This window comes from Vanacampus margaritifer, chromosome 19 (genome assembly GCF_051991255.1).
Source record: "Vanacampus margaritifer isolate UIUO_Vmar chromosome 19, RoL_Vmar_1.0, whole genome shotgun sequence".
NCBI classification, from domain to species: domain Eukaryota; kingdom Metazoa; phylum Chordata; class Actinopteri; order Syngnathiformes; family Syngnathidae; genus Vanacampus; species Vanacampus margaritifer.
Genome location: NC_135450.1, coordinates 7,953,257 through 7,974,789, shown reverse-complemented (window position 1 = coordinate 7,974,789; position 21,533 = coordinate 7,953,257). Strand labels below are relative to the sequence as shown.

Sequence of the window (21,533 nt, the reverse complement as noted above, 5' to 3'; positions counted from 1 at the left end):
AGATCTTTGAAGTCATCATAATAAAAATGTATCTCAAATTCATTACATTTTCGACTATTTCTGTTTTTAGGTATCAGCCGGCGTGCCACTTCCAAGAGAATACATCAACGAGGTATTTATAAAAAAAAATAAAAAAAAATTAACTACTTTTTGTCTGAAATTGCTCCTTGCATTTAGGCGTGACTTTCAGGATGCCCTAATTGTAGCCCCTTAAATTAATTAGGCGAAGCAAGACTCCAATTACGAATCAGTCATTTGTCCATTTATGTAACGTAGTTGGGCAGACCAGCTGCGAGATGGGGTTTTTTGGGTGAACCCGTGACATTTTCACACATGCACAGTTAGCAAAACAGCTTTTCACTCGTGTGGACAGAGGTATAATTGCATTGTGACTTTAGTACATAGACCAAAACTAAAATTAGACTGAATTTGGCCATTTTTTTGTGGGCTGCAATTTTTGACGTTTCATTGCATCCACTTTTTTGTTTCTGGCTCTTTATGGAAGCGTGGACCTGCCAATGTGGAGTAAATATTTTTGACCGGCAAAGATGTTCAAACATATTCGCAAATACGTTTAAATGTATTTAAAATTGGTTAAGAAAATGGATAGATATATAGTATTTGCAAATACTTTCGAATGTATTTGCACGTACGTTTGAGCGTATTTACATTTGGGCATATAAATATGTTTAAAAGTATTAGCCAATACGTTTAAATGTATTTCCATCCTTCCACAGGCTCTCACATACTATCACGCTAACATCTAATCAATTCATTTTGCCCGCTAATGCGATAAACAGTAGTTACTTGATTGACAGCTGAAACCAACTTTGACCGTGCTTTTCCGGTAATGAGCTGGTGTTATCCTTTAGGTGTGTGCGTGCGCACCTCCTTATCTGGCTGGGATCAAGCGCACTGAGGGCAGATTCAGCTGACTAAATAATGTAGCAGTGTCGCTTAATCGTCAAGCCTGTAATGAGAACCAGAAGTAGTTGGGGCAAAACAGAGCTGAATGAAATGAATTTATGAGACCTGTGTGGCTCTGCTTGCAAGGCTACACACACACACACACACACACACACACGGAGACACACTCAGATTGGATTTGCATGGTCAAACGTGGGCGTAACGATGTGCTGTTCATGTGCTTGGCATTCTAATCCAGACAGCCACATGTCATACACACTTCTAAAATATGTTGTTTGTAGGATATTGCAATAGGAACACAAAGGATGATTTAGGGTCCCACTGACAACAAACTACATAGTAGTATATGATTGTATGTATCTAATATATTGACTACAACTTTTTTCTTTTGACATACTCCTGCATTTTTTTTACGAGACTTAAATTGCAAAAAAAAAAAGGATCTTGTGAATTTACAACTTTTCTTGCAAACTTCAGATTTTTTATTTTTTTTTGCTTTATATAGCAACTTTATTTGCTCCATATCAAAAGGACAATAAGTGCAGCCACTGTAGAAAATGGTTGGTTGAATGGATGATTATTTTTTTCATTGTAGCTACTGGCTATAATTCTTTCTCACTATAGAAATAATTTCTGACTGCAACAAAGTCCATTTCAGCTAAGTAAATGAATTCTATAGATGTTTTGTTTTATTTTATTTTTTTAGTTTTGCAATGTTTGATTTGGAGTTTTAGTTCCTTGTCCAAATATTGTACATACAACTAAACAGTACTCTGGCCAGCCATCTGTGTTAGAATGCATATGCAACTTTAAATACATTGATCATTTCTCTTTTATTTTCTTGAAGAATCTCTCCCTTGTCAAAGATGGCTGCCTCAGCAATCTTAGAAAGCAGATCGAGATTGCCCATCTGTTTGGGGTTCCGGTCGTGGTAGCGCTTAATGTCTTCAAGTAAGAATTATTTCTTCTCTACCTTTTGTCGATTTAACGATTTGATGTCATGGCTACTGAACGCTGCTGCCATGAACCTTTTCAGGACAGACACCCAGCCAGAGATAGACCTCGTGTGTCAGATCGCCAAAGAGTGCGGGGCGTCCGACGCAGTGCCGTGCCACCACTGGGCGCAGGGTGGGCGAGGTTCTGTGGAGCTTGCCCACGCTGTGAAAGCCGCCACCAGCAAACCCAGTAAATTCCAGTTCCTCTATGACATTGAGGTGAGAAGTTTTTTATTTTATTTCATTCACTCCCAGCCATTTTCACTGAAGCAATCCCCTTCGCTCCCGGCTGTTTTACTAGATTTTGACTGCTTTTGCAAGGGACACAGAATATTGTGTTCTATTGCTATAAAAACATAGAACCTACCAAAAGATTAGTCTCTTCTTTCATCTGGAAAATAAAGTATATTTCTATCTGTTTCCGTTTTGCAGCAATTGGCATTAGAATATAGCTAAGTTTCATCATTATTCACAAATTTGCTTAGAACTGTGAGTAAATCAGCTTGTTTTCAACATGGCCCTGGTTGATCTCTTCTACTCTGCTGCCACCTGCTGGCCGTTTTTTAAATAACTACCATCGCTATTACCATTCTCTTAGTTCAGAGGCTGCATCAAAGCTTTCTGTATGCTCTAGCATAAAAAAACATATAAATACATTTTTGGGACACTTAAAACATTTAAATTAGAACGTATTTATACGTTTTTGGGAGCAAATGAGTTAAAGGGGTGGCTTTATTCTCATAAATTTCCGTTAATTCCCATGGAAAGTTTCAACTTTAAAAGTTCCTGGAAGTTAGGAAGCCTAGGTGAGCGCAGCTTCCACTTGGCATTCAGTAGATGCCTTAACATTACTTATCATTTCTGCATATTTGGATTGGATTGTGAATTTTTATTTTGAGGAGGGGTGTCCGAGTTGGAGAATGCTGATGTGGAAAAAAAGACAACAACAAAAAACATCAGCTGTTTTGAGTTAGTGTGCCTGGGAAATTGTGACTCCATTTAATTATCCTGTTATTACCCCCTGTCCTCCTATTCTACAGTATGCATCTTTATGCTCGCCAAAAACACAAGGGAAGTACAATACTGTACTGTCATTCAAGACTGATTGAATTGATTTAAAAAAAAAAAAAAAAAAACTCCCATAATCTAATAACAGAATAGGGCTGCAACTAACGAAAATATTAATGTTCGATACATCTGTCAGGTTTTTTTTAACTAAACAAATGAGATTCAAAACAACAAATCTTAATTTCCATCATTTTATTCAAAAACAGGACATTATTACAAATTGACAGTGCAGAAAATACACACCTAAATTGATTATGATTCAATAACCGGTTTGGTCTGTAACGCTAGTGTCAGAAAGCGGTAAAAAAAAATATTGATTGTTTTTTGCAAGTGTCTCATTTTAATTAAATGCAAAGATAATCCATCCGCTTTCATGGAGACTGCAGAAGTCTGTGAATATTTACTGTCTGAAATTGCAAGGATTTTAGCAATTTGAAGTGAAGCATAGCCTTCCTGTTGGTAAATCCTTACCAAGAACTTGGAAGGAAAGTGCAGTACTGTAAACATCTGCAAATTGAATTGTCTCTATTCTGTACATTGTTTTCCAACGTTCTTGTCACATGAATGCATATTCACTAAATCGAATTGCTCCCCCCCTGTGTCCTCTCCTGTTTTTCCTGGGTGTCATAGTTGCCAATAGTGGAGAAGATTAGAACCATAGCCCAAAAAGTGTATGGAGCTGATGACATCGAGCTGTCCTCTGAGGCTATGGACAAAATAAAATACTATGATCAACAGGTGAGATTGTTACCGTTGCGTAATGAAACGCTTGTTGGCCTGAAACCGAATTGAACCATTGTTGTCTATTTTTCTGTTTAAAACAGGGCTATGGATCTTTACCAATCTGCATGGCCAAGACCCACCTGTCCTTGTCCCACATGCCGGCAAAGAAAGGCACGCCCACTGGCTTCATTTTGCCGATCCGAGATGTTCGCGCCAGCATTGGAGCTGGCTTCATCTATCCCCTCGTGGGAACGGTATGTAGGAGATTTGGCGTAATCTCTCATAGCGCAGATTGAATTTAATCCAATTTAGATCATTGCAAATGATCAAGTTTATATTGAAATTGAGAGCTTTGGAAACTGTAGCCAGTGTAAGATGCTTTGCATTGTGCCTCAGTTCAAACCTTTCAAAAATTAACATTCAGATCCATTTCAAATTCTTTCCCTTTTATCCAAAAACGTTTCTATCAATTCAGAATAATCCCCAAATTCCAGAATTTCCTGAAACTTTGTAGTGCAGTGATTGACAAAGACAGGCTGTATTATCACTTCGCTTAAGATATTGCGCTTCCCCCAAACAGCCCAATCTTTAAAGCCACAACATGATGCGGCTCATGTCATGTGGTTTATGTCTAAATTGAGCAAGTCTTGTGGTGCTTGACATAGCACAAACTTAATCACCATGACTTTTGTTACTTGACATCTTTAAGTTCCTGGTATTTGTGCCATTTGCGTTTCTCGCCAGCTGGTTGGACCAAGATGGAGCTTCTTGGTTGGTAATGGGCTCAAGCATGAAGGCAGTAGGTTCCTTAAACATTGCATGTCCTGCTGTTTCACCGCGATGCCCCCGAGGGCGGAGCTTTGATTGGCCGATGAAGAGGTGTCAGACACCGGGCATGCTGGGAAGGGGTGGAGGTGTCTCGATGTGGCGTCTGCCCCGGTCTATCAACTCTGCCTTTGATCTGCTGCGGCCCGTGGAGTCACTGGTACATTGACGACCCCTGAACTGTGACTCCTAACCAAAACAGTCTCATAGTAATAGTAATGCTTTGAACTATTTATTTGATCAATAAGTCTCTTTATCGCAGAGGTCCGGCAAAATAGTAGTACCCGCTCATAATTAAAGTAAATATTTCTTGTAGGCCTCTCTTCGTTTGTACCCTAGAGTGTTTATATATTTTTAATGGAAATTCTAGTGTCCTTGCATGTGGGAAAGGAGAGCCGCAGTTTTCAAATTTAATCAAGCGGTAATAATAATTTTGGATTTGCATTATAGTTTTTTTTGTTTTGTTTTTTTACTTTTGTTGTTTAATTTCAGTTAGTTTTACATAGTTTTTAAAGCTGGCTTGTTATTTGTTGTTGGGGTTTTTTTGTTGGCGGGGAGGTCCGAAAAATGTGTCATTTTTGTTTAGTCTTGATTTTTTTAACTTCCCTCTCCTGTACAGATGTAGAGTAATACTTAAATAAATTTTAATATCAACCCAGAAAGCTCATGGATAAGAGTTTAGCACTCGTACTGGCATCGGTCTGAAAAAAGCGGTATTGAACATCCCTAATATTGACAAAGATGAAAACGAAGGATATTTTCACTGTAAGGTAATTTTTATACAGTAGTTAGCTTTCTTAATATGAGATGTAGTTTCAATTGTTTTTTGTTTTTTTAAAGCTTTTCATTATTTTGTCGTCAACGGAAATGTTCTTTTCATTTTTGATTTGAGTTATTTTGCTAGTTTTCGTTAACTATGATAAATAACCTTGGTTTAGAAAATGAGTGGAATTATATATATTTTTCTCTCATTCTGTCACTAATGGATTTTCACATATTGCAGGGGGTCTGGAACATAACCCCTGTAGAAACTCTGGGTTCACTGGACGCCACGGTGGTCAACAGGCGAGCCTTCTTGTGCCGCGTGATGACATTCTTGCAGCACTGCCATCATTTATTGTGAATGGGTTCTGAGCCCTGTTACGAATAGAGAAAGTCTATAATTGTGACCCAAGTTTGTAATTCAATATGGATGCCACTTAATGGTGGCAAATCACTTACAACGCAGCGAGTCATAAATCATCGAGGCCGTGCATCTAGCATGTACACTATCACAAACCCATCTTACTAACTTTATTCATTAGTTTAATTATTCATTGAAAACAAACCAACCTCACATGAGACTCACCAATAGTATTTGTTAGCATAAGTTAACATTTGTATATTCACCCATATATGTGTCAATCTTGAAGATAACTCAATAAGTGAAATACCCTTGTTTTATGCTGCAGTGTCTCCGTGCCCACAAATATGGCCGCAGACTGTTTTGTTGCTGGAGTGGTGGGAACGCAACCGTTAAGTCCCCACTGATTCCAGGACAGGGGAATATCCGACCAATACGGGGTCTGGTTGTGGGTGTGTGAGTGTGAGACCAGGGGGACATTTGGTCCTGGGAAAAGGGGGTAAGGGGTCTTTTCAGGGTTAAGAATCAGGAAGGGGACTGATGTCATTCCTCTGAAATGTGAGGGAGGGGTGAAAAGAAGAACAATGGAACCCTGAAGAGTTCATATCCCGTGGCCTCCACTGCACCCATTCAACCCGAAAGAGCTCAGATTTATCGGAAACCTTCTCCACGAGCAGGAGATACATTTTAACGCTGACCTGGATTTTAAGTGCACATTTTACTGCCAGCCGGTATTTCTTACCTGGATGCTGTACAATCCATATGTGGGTCAAACCCGAGCAATTCCCGATATCCGGCCAAATATGTCTGTTTAAAGAGATTTCCCACCGTTCCTTCAACGCAACTGGCTCGCCAATCTCAAATCCAAGGACACATTTTTTTTTTCTTTAAATTGGTCTGATGCTAACAGTAATTGTCTGATGATTTTCTAAATTGTTTGCTTTGGAATTAAACTCTATAATCCCCAGATCCCTCGCTCCTATAGCGAGTTACTGTTATTTGTAGAACGAGACTCCTCTTCACAATTAGCGTGAGTCCGAAAACCTTGGGGGTATTCCCAGACAAAGACATGCTATGTTTCTTAGCATAATAGCGGGGCTTATGTGCTCAAGTGGAGCTTCCAACTTCGGCTTTGTGCTGTTTTTTTTTTTTTTTTTTGCAAAACGTTTCTCAGACAAGAGAGTGCTACACTTGTCTCCAATTACCATCTTGTTGTCATTTTTCATATTAAAAGTTTCCACGTAATCGTATTAATTTATTATCAACAGTCGATTCCCTTCATTTCCTAGCGTTTCTTTTGGCTGCATTGCCTATAGTACGAGAGGTGGATTTTTGTTGTTGTTGGTCCAATTAGTTTCAGCCTCACGTTACCAGGTTAATTCAATCACCATTGGATTTAGCTAATTTTGTCACTTAGGTTTTTGTATAGTGTTGTTGATGGTTTCTGTAATACATGATATTGGCGGGATAAAGAGGTGGATTAAATAGTGTAAGTCCCCACTGAAGGCCCAGGTACCAAACATATGGCCTGCCCTTGTCTAAACTGTGTACCAAGCAGTATAAATTCAGCCAAACTCTGGACAGCAGGTACAATCGAAATGACTCTATCAATGACTAAAATATGCAGCCATATTTCTATTAGCTTAACATTTTTTTCCCCTCTTTTATGTTAACAAGAGAATGAAAAAAATTCTGTGCATTTAGAACAGAGCAGATATAAAATTTAACTAGTTAACTATTGAAGTCGTGATTAACTATCGCCTGGCACCCTTAATCTCAATACACTTTAATGGCTGTCAAATATTCGCAGATTTTCGCTATCCGCTGGCCGACCCGGTCCCCCCCCACCCGTGAATAGTGGGGGTCGACTGTACTTTCTTCCGACATCATGTCTACTCAGCTACCTCTATGACGTCAAAAGAGGCCCTAAGGATTAATTGGTTTCCCCATTGTTGCATGACTTAATGCCGTCCATGAGATAAAAGTGTAATGCGACACTATTGAATTATTTCAAGCCTGCTCACGCGTTGAGTCACGTGTGGTCTGAAGAGTCACGATGACCTCAGTACCAGTCATCAGCAGTCGGAGTATGCCGCAAGTACCACCCCCACCCCCCCCCCCACCCAGTTTTGTTTACTTGAAGTGCCGCCTTTCCTCTCCCCGAGCAGGAAATTGCCCAGTCACTTCCTCCCGCCTCAATTCCACTAATGGCCTCGTAAAGCTGGCCCTGGGTCACAAGCGAGGAGGCATGCAAAGAATGCTGCCAGATTATTTTCTTGTCCCCTTGGTCGGATAGTTTTTAGGGCAGGAATTTTAGGAGACAGACCTCTGTGTAAAACTGTCGTTTTTTTTTTTGTTTGTTTGTTTGTTTTGTCCACCTTTTTGGAATTCAAATAAAAAGGGTTGGTTGAGACATTCTGCCAATTGAAAATTAAAAATGATTTCACAAAATTAAAATAGTTTCACTGCTACGTTGGCAACTTGTCTGCCAAGTGTGTCATGTCTTGGTTATTAACCTTTCACACAGGCTTCATCAGAAGGCATTACACTAAATGTAATGCTGTTAATAAAAGTCCAAATGTGTCTCCTCTCATGTCCTTAATTTAATGATGTGTTTCCCTCTTATTAAATAAATCAACGTGACCTTGGTATGTCCAGCTCCTCATGGTGAGTTACAACATATAATGTACTCACATGTTCACAATAAATGGCTTTATTGTTGATACAATCTCTTGACATTCCCATGCAAATGCAGCAGTAATGATGAGTCTTTTTATTTTTTTTAAATATGTTTTTAGCAGATGGACAAAGACACCATTGACTGGCTTGAGTTCATCATGCTTTAAGTGAATGTGGTCCCCACGCCACTCTATAGTCTGTCTTGAGTCAACTCGAAATTATAGTCATTGAACCTGACAGTTTTGATAGAAAGTCTTGGGAGCTGCTCAGCTGCTCATACAGCATGTTATGGCGACAGCGTTAATTTAAAGCGACGGCCATTATCTAAATTGTAATCCGACTTTTTTTTTATTGGATCCTGAATTCAGTTGTGCTTTTCTGATCTTTTATGAAGCGTTGATCTTGTTCTGATTCATAAATCCTGCGTCACGTTCCAAAAAAAGATGGCACAGTTTACTATTGTGTTACATCACACTTAACTTTTAACAACACTCAACAAAAGTTTGACGACTGATGGCACTAATGTTGTCTTATTTTGCGTTTCATAATGTGTCACACATTTTCAATTGGAGACGGACGGGTCTGGACTGCTGGCAGGTCAGTCCTAGTAAGCCCTTACTGTTTTGACACGTCTTTATGTTTCTTGTCTTCCGTTCAGATGAGCACCATGCCTGGCCTGCCAACCCGACCCTGTTTCTACGACATTGACCTGGACCCTTTCACTGAGGAGATCACCGGACTCTTTTGAGCAAATCTCGATCCTCACAGGAAAATGTTTGGTACTTTGAAATCCTTTTCTTTTTTTTGTCATTTGCCACCAAATGGTACAGGTTCTACCAAGCGGTATTGTTCGGTTGCTACAGTGCGGTTAAGAATGGTAAACCTTGACGTTCTTTAATTCAGCCCACTGAGCATTTAGGTTATCAACAGTCCTGGAATATTTGCTACATTTTTAGATGCCCCCCCCCCCAAAAAAAAAATTGGTTGGTTAAAAATGTAGTCTGTAGTTTGCGCAAATTCATCTACCTCACTGTCCTGTGATGCACGGCACGGGAGCCATGACGGACACGCTCTTCATACACCAAATATTATAAATAAAATAATAATAATGATAAAATAAGATTATTAAAATATAATCAAATGTATTTTTTTTTTATTTAATTTATGCACTATATATATATATATATATATATTGTTTCAAGGTATTTTATTTTTAGTAATAATAATAATAATAATTTCATAAAATTTAACTTTAAATTTAAACTAAATTGTTCGTAAGTTGAGGACTACCTGTAAATAAAATAGTAATAATAAATAATTAAGTTGGAAAGAATGCATTGTAAAAAGTAATCTATTTATTTTAATTTTTGTTTACCATGAAATCAACAAATAAACCTCAAACCTCTGTCCAAATTTGTTTCGTGCACCAGCAATTTATACATTCAGGTTTTTTAAATAAAATAATTTCTTAATTTATTTTATGTAAATAAAATACATATTAGTAAAATAAAGTATTTTCTAAGTAATTGATACATAGAATTTATTTATTTTGTAGATATTATGGTAATTATTTTAATATTAGAAAAAACATTTTGCATAAACAGTGGTTTTTTTGCACATTTAACTTTTTAAAAAAAAATTTTTTTTTTATTTTTATTAACCTCATCCATGTTTCATCTCAAATATCGCCCTTAAAAGCATGCGTGTCCACCCCGAGCTAGTGTTTTCACCATTAGGTAAGAAAACCTGAGTTGGCAATAACTTCATTAAACAAAGAAATGTGCTAAAACTGTCTAAGTACTGCTGCAATACTCTATTATCTCTGACTTTTTGTTTACTTGGTGGAAGCAGGTCTTAAATGTATTCATTTTTCTTACTGGAATTGTCCACGATGACCAAGAATGCTGTAAGCGAGTCAACTGAGGCGTTTGTCCTTGTCAAAACGCATCAGCTTGAAGGGTTTGGTTTTGGACCCTGAGAACATTATTGATCTTTTCCAGAATGTTTCACTTACGCTACATCATTCTCTGCTCCATTCTGGACCAGTTCCAATCGCTTGAATCAACCACACACACACACCCAAAAGATGAGACAATACACTTTTAGAGATGCAACATCACACACACACACGCAAGCTGCTTTTAAATGCGTCATCTCGTTTCTATTCCCAGGCCTCAGGATGCGCACTGCGTGTACCATCAAGACTCATCACTGATGGGAAACACTCTGCATTTATTCCCAGCAGCTCATATCGCCATTGTGTTCCATATGCTGTATTTGCACATGTGTGTTATTTGCCAAAGATGACGCGTTGCAGATGCTTTTCACCTGTCTTCGCAAAACTCTCCTTTCAGGTGTTTTAATCTTTTATTTTAATCATGTTTAAACTGCAGGTTCCTATTGTAACGCTGCTTTTTATCCTGGCTGTGAACTTTTTACACGACTCGGGCACACGGCCAAATAGCTGTTTGACGCACAAGCGACCTTTTGTCTCCTGCTGGAGCGGCTGCATGTTAAAATCACCGTTTCATTGTTTCATTTCATTTTCAATCATTCAGTGACGACATCAATTGTGCCTGAGGTTATTTACTAGTTTTCTCAAATATAATTATTTACTCCCTAAACTGTGTTTTTGTGTTTTTACTTGACAATGTTCTTTGTAAACATGAAGTGAAACTCAGCTATGTTGCTGATTCAATAATTGTTTTTGTGTGTATTTTTTCAGTATAGAAGCAAATCCGAATTTAGTTGTGTGCCTTCATTCTGCCGCAACATATCAGGCAGTCCTGAGGTCTACCAGAAAACTATTCTCTGTAATCAAGAGCAAGAAGAAGAGACAGAAAAGGTCCCCAACTAATCTCCACTAATACTGTATTTGTTGTTCCCACAGAGCAGCAGCAGTTTATCAGTTCATTAACTCACATTAATTGTTTTGCATTAGGATGTCGTTTTTTTTTTTTTTTTTAATCAGATGAAATTGTACAGATTTTCTGAGTCTGATAAATGGAGGTTCACTGAATTGAGTTTACACTTGTCAATAACATCCTTTTCTTTGTCCTCCAGGATGAGGTTCTTGTGTTGTAAGCATGGGGGCCTCCCCAGCGGCGTCAGTCATGATGCGGTGTTTTGGGTGCGCAACGTGGAAGTCGTGTGCGCACACGCGTGTCTGTCACGGGGCAGCATTCCACATCTGTACACCCTGTTATTGTGGGTTTGTGCGCACCGGGCAGGATCTGACACTTCGAATACAGTCGTGACTGACTTCGAGGAATGTGCTCGTGGATACAGTAGTGAGACAATGCTTTTTTTTTTTTTCTCTGTATGTGTTGAACCCTCTTGAGTGGATGACAGACATGTTGATGAGGAGCGGCCATCATGGCTTTGCAATGCGATGGGAAATATCGGCTTTAAATTACTCAACAGGCCAAAAGTTCCTGACTTGTTTACACATTTGTCTTTTAAATACTGTTCAGTGCTCGACACAAATAGAAACATATGCGGATTCATTACTTGGTGCATAATGCTACTTGCTTATAACAAAATGGACTTACTGTATGTCAAGTGTGTTTACACAATCTATTCCACCTCTTAACACTACTGTCACATAATCATACAAAGAAATACTTTATTAAAAAAAAGAAAGAAGTATAACAGCATGCAAGTGTTATGCTAATATTATTTGGAACAGTTCGCAATCAGTAGTAAAAAAGTAAAAAAATCACATTAATCCGAAGTGTTGATTATTTAATATAGTCATCTGTGCAGATTGTTAGATTTTCAAAGTCCCTGTGAGGATAAAGTTGAAATCTGATTTGTTAAAGAAACAGGCCCATTGCTAATTTTTTTTAAACTAGAAAATGCCATTTCTGTAGAAATTGCGTGTGAAGCCCGTGAGGCTGGATGAAAACTGCGGAATGATTTGGAATGTTATTAAATGGCATGGAATGCTGCAGAATGACCTGGAAAGAGTTGAAAGTTAGAATGGTTTAAATCGGTGAATAAATGAAGAAATTATAGCAGAAAAACAAGGGTGTGAAGAATCAAGTAGGGAATAGACTAATAATCATCCCTAAAGAAGTGACATGAAACAGTTGAGTGTTTTGAATGGCACTTTGAAATAATATAAATGTGAAAGGTTGAATCTGCCATTAGGAATGAATGGGGGAAATTAACTCTTTGAATGCCAGACGTTTTCAGAAACGGGATGTCGCCAGTGCCAGCCGATTTAAGCATTTTGACTGATCTTTCAAGGTCCACAGAAAATGTTGTGTTTGGACTATGGAAACACACATACTACCAAATGAAAGATTGAACTCTCATCTTTCATCAGAAAAAAGTTTGTTTCTACCTTATTCCGTTCTTCAGTAATCAACAATAGAAAATGGTTAGTTTCACCGAAATGCTCTGTTTTGAAACAAAAAGCGGAGAAAAAGAGCTTTTTGTGAAACGATGTTATTTCATGCACTCTAGTGAATTATACACTTCTTTTTGTCCATGAATGATGCCACAAACACCTAAACAGTGCTTTACTTCTGTAAAACACTTACCACCAACAATGAAAAAGTGTTTTTAGATTGCAAAATACGTTTATTTCCATTCAACAGTGTAACAATTTGACAAAACAATTTCGCAAACTATTTACAAATGTGTGCAACTGTGGTACTATTTACAATTATGTGGATGTTTCAAATACAGTTTTTTTTTTTGTAACGCTCTCCTGCGTGCAAGGAGAGGGACCAGGATTTGCACAACAGATTACTTTCACTTTCGATTGTCCCTTTCGCGTGCAGACGTTACACTTTCTTGACGGCCTTTTTTTCCGGGGAATAGCAAGTAGCAGACTGTACCCACTCCTCCGATGAATATGCATTGGACTCGGGGCACTCTTCGTCGTCCGATTGAACGTCCGCCTGAGCGTGCGGTTGTGCTCCGCGTTTTCCGGTGTTAGCATCGCTCGCCCGTGAACCTTTATGACGTCGTCATAGCCGCCGCGTCAGCGCTTCCAACTTCGGCGTCAACCTCGGAGTCACCATCATCATCATCGATGATGATTATCGGCGTCATCAATGTGCTCTTTAGCGTTGGTCGATGCCTTTCGTCTTTGAAAAAAATTCCCAAGTGTGAGCTCCTTGCAACCGGTCGCCATTGTTCGCTTCTTCAGCCATCTAGCCCCGCCTCACGTCTTCTACTGCCGCGTCAATGCTTCCAACCTCGGAGTCACCATCATCATCATCGATGAAGATCATCGTCGTCATCATTGTGCTCTTTAGCGTTGGTTAATGCTTTTCGTCTTTGAAAAAAAATGCTCGAGCGTGAGCTGCTTGCAAACCGGTCGCCATGTTCTTCCCTTCCCCAGCCATTGTCCCCTCTAGCTCCGCCTCACGTCTTCTACTGACGCCTACCCAATCTTGTCAAAAGAGAGTCATCGCTGCCCTCTAGGGGCCAAAAATAGTCATTAGGCTCACTAGACCTGCTTGAAACTTTCACCGCTGCTGGGCAAGGCTTTACTCCACCAGTTTCAAAAAAAAAATGGGTGGACGTCTTTTAACGTCTTTGGTGCTCCTCCGTAGGTTTTTGCAGAATGTCATTTAACGTCTTTGGCAGTAAAAGAGTTAAGGTACAAAATCAGGAATTGTGGGTAAGGCAAGAATACTTGGAATACAAAAAATGGAATTTAGCATGAATATGTTAAAATTTAAATGACAAGAATCGGATGAATTATGTGCAAGTAAATAGATGCCAAAAGATGGGCGGAATATTTAGTTTATGGTATAGGACTAACATATTGTACAGCCTTCACACATTGGTAAACACTGCTGTTTCTGAAGGCTTTCGGCAGATTAGGTTGACATGGCAACACACAAAGGTTGACATCTGATTGGACCAAAATTCTAACATCGACATCCTGTAAGCAGTGCAGCGGATGTTGAGAAATGAAGACCAGACTGCTGGGAATTTATTTAATTTTTAAACCAATCAACTGTAAACATTTTTCCATGCTTACATTTTTCCAAGCATGTTTTTGAGGATTGGAGAGAGCGAGAGGACTTAATAGTATAAGTGATGTCTATTGCAACAATAAATGTTTTTTTTTTTCTTCAAGAACTTCAAGAAAGATACCATCTTCCCCATTCACATTTTTTCCCTCGACCTCCAAATGAGGCATTTTGTGCAGGATCATATTATTCCAGATGGCTAAATGAAATGACACAATATGTGAGGCTGGCGCTAATTCGTTTTGATAAAAATAATTTAAGAGATAAATTTCTAAGCGTGTGGGAACCCTTTTTGACACTACTCAATTGCTAATTATGAACCACCAAATATTTGATTAGCTAGTCACTAGTGTTATAAGCTCTGCTGCTGTCCGTATATTTATATCTACAATTACTTCTTTTTTTTCGCTTTGTGTGCAATTTTTTTAATAGGATGACAATCCACCTGTTGTTTTTAGAAGAGGAAAAAACCTAAGCATTTTTCGTCAAAGCAAGAGTCCTATTCATTTATAATGACAACCCAACCTAAATGGGTGGGAGGTAACGGCCGTCAAATTTCAGATTGTGGCATGTGTTTGGTCCCCTTTTATCTGTGAACTGTGCAGGGAGGTCATAATTGGAGTTATTTGCTTCCAATTGTGTTCCAATTAAGAAGAAAGCAGCAGCATGAACCAACTGGAGTCGTTTGAGGTAGGGCTGGTTCACTCCAAAGTGTGTTACAGTAATCCAGACAAGATATGATGAAGGCAGCAGCCAATAAAAATCTGGTTATGACTATGATAACCATGAGCAGAAAACATTGTTGTTTCATAGTACAGCAACTTTAAAATGTATTATTTTGAAATGTTTGGGTTAGTAGCTTCCCCCCCACACCCCCATTGAACACGCTCCATAAGTAAACACAAAAAGAATGTAAACAATTTGAATTTTTGACGTAACAGAGTGGAAATGGAATGGATGTTAGCCATGCTGGCTAGCTAGTTGCCATGCTAACTAGCTAGTTTTCTGCTCGACGTGCCGGCTCTCGCAACTGCTTGGAAACATTTATTTTAGTAATGCTAATATATTAGCGTTAACTTGTTAATGCATATGAATGGGGGGGGGGGGGGTTCCCTATTCCATATTCCATATTCCATAGATGTAAATTTTTGTGGTTTTGAAACGGTAGCGTGAAAGAAAGTATTTTCATATTTCGTGTTTGACATTGATTAACTGGTTTTAGTGTGTTTTTATACCTTTTAATAGTGAATCACAACAGTTGGTTTAATTTGAATACACAGGAAGTGACACCTTCACATTCGTATTGGTTTCAAGTTATTCTCGATAAGAACACGTTTTTTTTTTTTCTGCAACAGTGACTTTTTAAAAGGTAACGGACCCATGCACATATTCTTGTTGTGGTTTAAGCAAGCCATCTATTAATTTTGAATGACAACCCAAATGTTTTTGTCCTCTGTGTAGAGGAAATGTTTCACAAGTATTGCATGTTTACAATATGCCAGAGCGTCCATGTGTGTATCCTCCCATCAGCACCTCAGTGATGCTGCAAGGAGTGTAGCCTCATGTGATTCTGGCAGGAGGAAAGAGGAGGAGGGTGCTGTAAAAGAGTTGTCTCTCGCTCTATCTCTCCCACTTCATCCCCCCCAGGTCACTCTCTGGTGCGGTTGCTCAGCACACAGCTCGCACTTTTGCAATCAGTTGTTGTTGTTGTTGTTGTTTTTCTGGACGCCGGGGTAGGATACCGACTCGATACCCCAGGGAAGCGGAACACAAGCACCGTCGCTTGGCCATGGGAGCAGAGAGCTCAGCGCAGCGGGACGTCGCCCGGAGCGGGGAGGAGAAAGATGCTTCAGCCTCGGCCGCAGAGGTGGGGGTGCAGGGAGGCGGCGTCCTCGACAGCAAGGTACGCCATTCCCCTGGATATTTTCCTTTCTTTTCTTTATATATATATATATTTTAATAATATTGTAAATCTTCTAACACTTTTTTTTTCGCATACCCATCGTTTGGCACATGTGTGCTCGAATTTTTGACGCAGTTTTAATTTTTATTATTATTATTTTTTTGCTGAGTCATGCTTGCAAGTGACCACGTCCCGCAGTCATAAAACTGATTTAGAACAGAAGTCTGTGACGCAGCACCAATCTTCACATTGGGTGCAGTTTGTGAAATAAATATGCTTTCAAAAAAGAAGAAAAAAAAAACGTTCTGGAGCTTGATTGTAATGCAATAATGTTAACGTCTAATTGTCATTAATGTGAGCTTCTGAATGGTCAGTAGTTCATGAAATATGAACAAAAGTCTTAAATAGTTTACAAAAATGCATCGTGACTGACTAACCAAGCTAAAACTAAAATAACTATTTATTTTGATCAGATTTGTATTTCATTGTCTGTGCTTTTGTGTATAGAAAATGGTGCATGTGTACTGCCCCAACTGAAACCTAAAATAAAACCTAGTAATTATTAAAAGCTAGTTTTCTTATTCATAGTTTAAAGTTGTAATTATTATTATTTTTGCTTGTGTAAAGAAAACCTTTTGCACTAGTGAAAAGCCTAAACTGAAATTTGAAAAAATAAAAATAATTTTTTATTAATTTATATTCATATATTTATATATATAGTTATTTTTTTGCTTATTGTTTTTTTGTCCTTGTCTTGTGTTATTAAAAAAATATATATTCGTAAGAACCTCAAATTAAAATATGATATACAAAAGATGGGCTATACAAGATAACACTGTCAAATGTTTTATATTAAAATAGTGTTAGTATAGAAATTGATTCATATCTGCAGCCAATGTAGATTTAAGATAGAGTAAGAGTACACAATTAAAAAATGTCAAATATTTTATTTATTCTGCTTTTGTACAGTGCACAGAAAATCAAACCTAAATTAGCAGATATTGTATATCCATGTAAACAAATACTTTTTATCTTCAGCCTTAAGTGTTGTGTGAAGCTTTCAAGTGTAATCAAGCAGGGTTTTTTTTACCTTATGACTTTAAAATTTGATTATTTATTTTTTTAAACCTCATGAATAATTAACCTTCAGCCTCTCTGCTCAAAAGCACCATGTGAATATTTGTTTTTAGCTCACGCGTTTCTCATTTGCCTCTGTTATGACCTATAACCCTCACCGTTCCAAGATGTATTCCAGTGCATGTGATCTAGTGTCTGACTCAGCACTCTAACCCGAGTGTAAATTGCTCAGCGTTATGCGAAGGAATATTTGGGAAGTGGATGCTAATAACCCTGTGTTTGTACCACCTGCTCTGTTTGCTCCTCGTCTCCTATACTCTACGTATTCTCCTCGACGTATTGACTTGTTTTTGACACCTGCTCTTGTCACGCCTCATTTTTTTAATCTATATTGACATTTTTTTATGGGTGCCGGGTCAAAAAGTCATACTTTTGTCTCTGGAGGTGGCAAAAAGTACTCATAAGCTGTACTTAAGAACAACTATAGATTGTTCTTATGTCTACACAATACTATATGTTTGACAAATGAAATTATGTCGGCACGGGGTCGTTGTGTGGCTTGGCTTTTCCACCACGTGACAACGAGGCACTCTAAAGCGACCATGCCAGCATGTAGTCTGAAAAAATCGCCCCCATCTCTTTCATTTGCTTTCGCTGTGTGACGCGCGCACCTTCACAGCTGACAACGAGGCACTCTTACCGCACAATTACAAACTGCATTGTTCTCAGTCATTGCATGCTTTCAAAATCAAATATCCAAATTCACTTTACAGGGGTGTCTAAGTACAGTCAAGAGTGTATTTGTGCATTGTTACTTCCCACCACTGCCACCTGCTCTTTTCACACCTCATATTGTCTTCTATTGACTTTTTTATGGGCGGCGGGTCAAAAAGTCACACTTGCGTCTGTCTTCTTAAAAGGTCAAATGATACGACGACACAATGATGGATGTGGAGCTTGGAGCCACATTTCTACTTGTGTGTTCTCGACATTGTCTTGAATGGTCGCCGCCATGTTTTTGTTGTTAAATTAAAATTAAATTCCCCCCTGGCGCACATGTTAAAGTCGTTGATTTGAATCATCATGGCCATCATGAGGTTGTCATTGTTCTTTTTTATTTTTTTATTTTTTTAACTCAATTCTAGACTCATACTAGTTTAATTGGCTTAATAGAGAACAATGTCACATGCCTCCTTGCTGTACAAGTTTAAAGCCAAACAATACTTCATATTTAGTCAATAGAGCGCATACAGACCTGTGCCAAGGCCGGACTTTTAACTGTGATGAAAGTGCTTACAGATGGACTGAATGCTGCAAACTCAGCTCAGTTCAAATGAAACCACCCAAAAATGATTTAAAAACAAATAATAATCCAATTGATTTATGGTGACTGGATGAAGGTTGCATCACATGGCCAAAGTTTGAGAAAGATAAATATGCATCTGACATCCAGTTAATAAATATCCTCCGCACTTGCATGGAGGAATCTAAGCAATGCTCGGCCTTCTCACAATTTACCACCTCAGATGACCTTAGATTAACCGGCCCAGGGTCCTGCATGGAGAATTTTGGTAGTACTGTACCAAAAAATATAACATCATCAGATACTGTATATATGATGTTTTAAGGGATAAAGGCACATTCATACATTGCTATGTTGTGTTGCAGTTTGCGTGTTAGTGTACGATATATGACAAGATAGCATGCAGCTGTACACTTACTTGTGTTACAGGAAGTTGTCATTTAGAGGAAATCAGCTGCTGAGGGTGGGGAACGCAAAATATAACCACAACCAAGCAAGGGGCAAATAAAAGTCAACATCTTATGATATATGTACAGTAGTTAGTTTAAAAAATAAAAAAAAACACTAATTGTAAGTGTTATCTTATTTAATTTACTTCTTGGTCCTCCTGAGAAAGTAGCCTGTTAACAAAAGTGCTGAGCGAACGCAAATCTTTTTTGGCAACGATCAACGTTGGCTGATTACATCAACGTGAAGACATTTACTTGTCACTTCATCTCGGGCGTAGGTGTTTGCTGCGAAAGAGGCGCACATCTGCACACAATCGCAACAATTTTGAAAATGACGTTGGGTGTTCTTGCGTGTACATATCGCAACGTATACACGTGTTTTGCTAGTCGAAGTTGTGACATACAAATGATGACATCATCGGAAGTTCTTTGGCCCCGTGCGTATTTGACTGGTTGGCGAAATATTTCCGTTGCTATTGTTATGCCTGCGAGTATTTTCCTATGCGTTGCTTGTCCGTGTTGATGCTCCAGGTGTGCTAAGGGAGCAGTTGTTTGAAGGTTTCTTAATACCATAACGTCCATGCTAATTTTTGTTAGCAAGTCTATGGCATTTCACATTATACTTTAGCATTAAGCTATGTGATTTTTTTGATTTTTTTTATTAAATGAAATTACAGCAGACCTCCATTATTTGCTGGTGATAAACCGCCCCAAAAAAGTTTTACACCTCCAATGTAAAAACAAAATGGAAAAAAAAAAAAGTTTTTTTAATGTAGATGTAATTTAATTCTCTTAGAGTCTGATTCACAATCCTTAAGTTTAACAAGACAAGTGCAGCTTAAGACGTCAACAGACTTAATTTCATCGCGTTATCTTCTCTTCCTTATCACTTCCTGCCTTCTTCTAATTACACGGTAACATCCCGAAACCACATTACGCTGCTGCTCTGGCCGCCCCGTGCAGCAGAAATCGGCCATACGAGCGGAATGTCAGGTGCTTATGTAACGTAATGTACGGCGATAAAGCCCCGCTACGTTCCTGTATAATGAGCGGCGGCTGATCAGACACTACCGTGGCTCTTATTATCCTCTTTAGCAGGGAATGGGGTAGTGGAGGGGGGTTCAAACAGAGGAACCATTGAGGATGGGCTGGGACAGGGGACAAGCCCACCCGGGGCCCCCCTGTGTGCACCGGCCCAAAACAAGAGGAAGGAACCAGCGTGAGGAGGAGGATTGGGGGTGGGGGGGGGGGTGTGTTTTGGGTGGGTGAGGGGGCAGAGATAGAATAAAGAGGGCGTCACGTAGGACAGGGACATGAATCACACCGTTGTTCTCCTGTGCCAATGAAAAAAAAGGGGGGGGGTGAAAGTGAAGGAACACAGCAAAGCTTCTCACTTGTCTTACTAGAAACATTTTTGTTCACTAGTAGGACAACTTTGACATACTAGAAGGGCAACCGCATGTTATTAGCGAGGCAAGTCAGTGGTCTAGTTGACATCTGAATGAAGTGCGAGAACTCGTCGAACTTTATAATATCACTAGAAGAACTAGTACAACGTAGTTGTCAACTACTAAACAGTTTTGCTGCACTAGTAACAAGGGTTGTACTAATTTTGGATTTTTCAATGTAGTTTTGGTTTTGACTTTTGAATTTCAAAATCAGTACGTTTTAATAGATTTTTTTTTTAGAGCGGGTTAGTTAAGTATCAGCCCCCCCCCCTTTCTTTCAATCTTTTTCCGTTTTAGAGCAATTAGCATTAGAATATAGCTAAAGTTTTATCATTATTTACATTCCTGTTGAAAACGCTGTGGGGGAAAAAGCTTGTTGCAACATGGCCCTCGTTGATCTCTTATACTCCGCTGCTATTTGCTGGCCATTTTTGTAATAACTGCCATTGCTTCAAACATTTTCTTCACTTCTGAGGCATCAAAGCTTTATGCTCTAGCATAAAATAAAAAACGTATAAATACGTCTTTGGGGGCATTGTAATATTTTAAATCAAACGTATTTATACGTTTTTGGGAGCAAATGAGTTAATGATATCAAATACATACTCAAAGAGCTTTATGGAAATGCTGAAGAGACTATCAATTATTCAATATCCTTGATCATTCAATACACTAGTAGAATGACTGTGTCATACTACTAGTACCATTTTTTTCACCACTGTCTTCCCTGACTTTTGTGCCCACTAGTAGGACAACTTTAGCCTACTACTTGTAATAGTACACCCACATTAAATGTTACTAGTGAGGCAAAACTACTAGTGGGCATTTTTGTGCCACTAGTAGGGCAAGGAAACTACTAGTATGTTACACTTGCCACCACAGTATTTTTCTAGTAAGGTTTTATTATGTACTATAACATTTACAATCCACATCCTGTAGTTTTTTTTTTTAATCATGTTTTGTACTCAAGTATCTGTACTGAAATGACTACGGCTTCATATAAGCAGCACATGGTGG

General features: G+C 38.7%; 2 protein-coding genes across 2 annotated transcripts in view; both read left to right on the top strand.

Annotated features, from left to right (window-relative positions):
• mthfd1l (methylenetetrahydrofolate dehydrogenase (NADP+ dependent) 1 like) overlaps nucleotides 1-10,964 on the top strand; it is a 41,083-nt gene extending 30,119 nt beyond the window's left edge. Inside the window, exons 22-28 of the mRNA XM_077553418.1 lie at nucleotides 71-112; nucleotides 1,775-1,878; nucleotides 1,964-2,141; nucleotides 3,621-3,728; nucleotides 3,815-3,967; nucleotides 8,999-9,119; nucleotides 10,512-10,964. Coding sequence (XP_077409544.1) covers nucleotides 71-112; nucleotides 1,775-1,878; nucleotides 1,964-2,141; nucleotides 3,621-3,728; nucleotides 3,815-3,967; nucleotides 8,999-9,088 — 675 coding nt within the window. The 3' untranslated portion in view covers nucleotides 9,089-9,119; nucleotides 10,512-10,964. The remainder of the gene's footprint in view (nucleotides 1-70; nucleotides 113-1,774; nucleotides 1,879-1,963; nucleotides 2,142-3,620; nucleotides 3,729-3,814; nucleotides 3,968-8,998; nucleotides 9,120-10,511) is intronic.
• A 4,940-nt stretch (nucleotides 10,965-15,904) lies between these two features.
• akap12b (A kinase (PRKA) anchor protein 12b) overlaps nucleotides 15,905-21,533 on the top strand; it is a 37,625-nt gene continuing 31,996 nt past the window's right edge. The window contains exon 1 of the mRNA XM_077552715.1: nucleotides 15,905-16,239. Coding sequence (XP_077408841.1) covers nucleotides 16,126-16,239 — 114 coding nt within the window. The 5' untranslated portion in view covers nucleotides 15,905-16,125. The remainder of the gene's footprint in view (nucleotides 16,240-21,533) is intronic.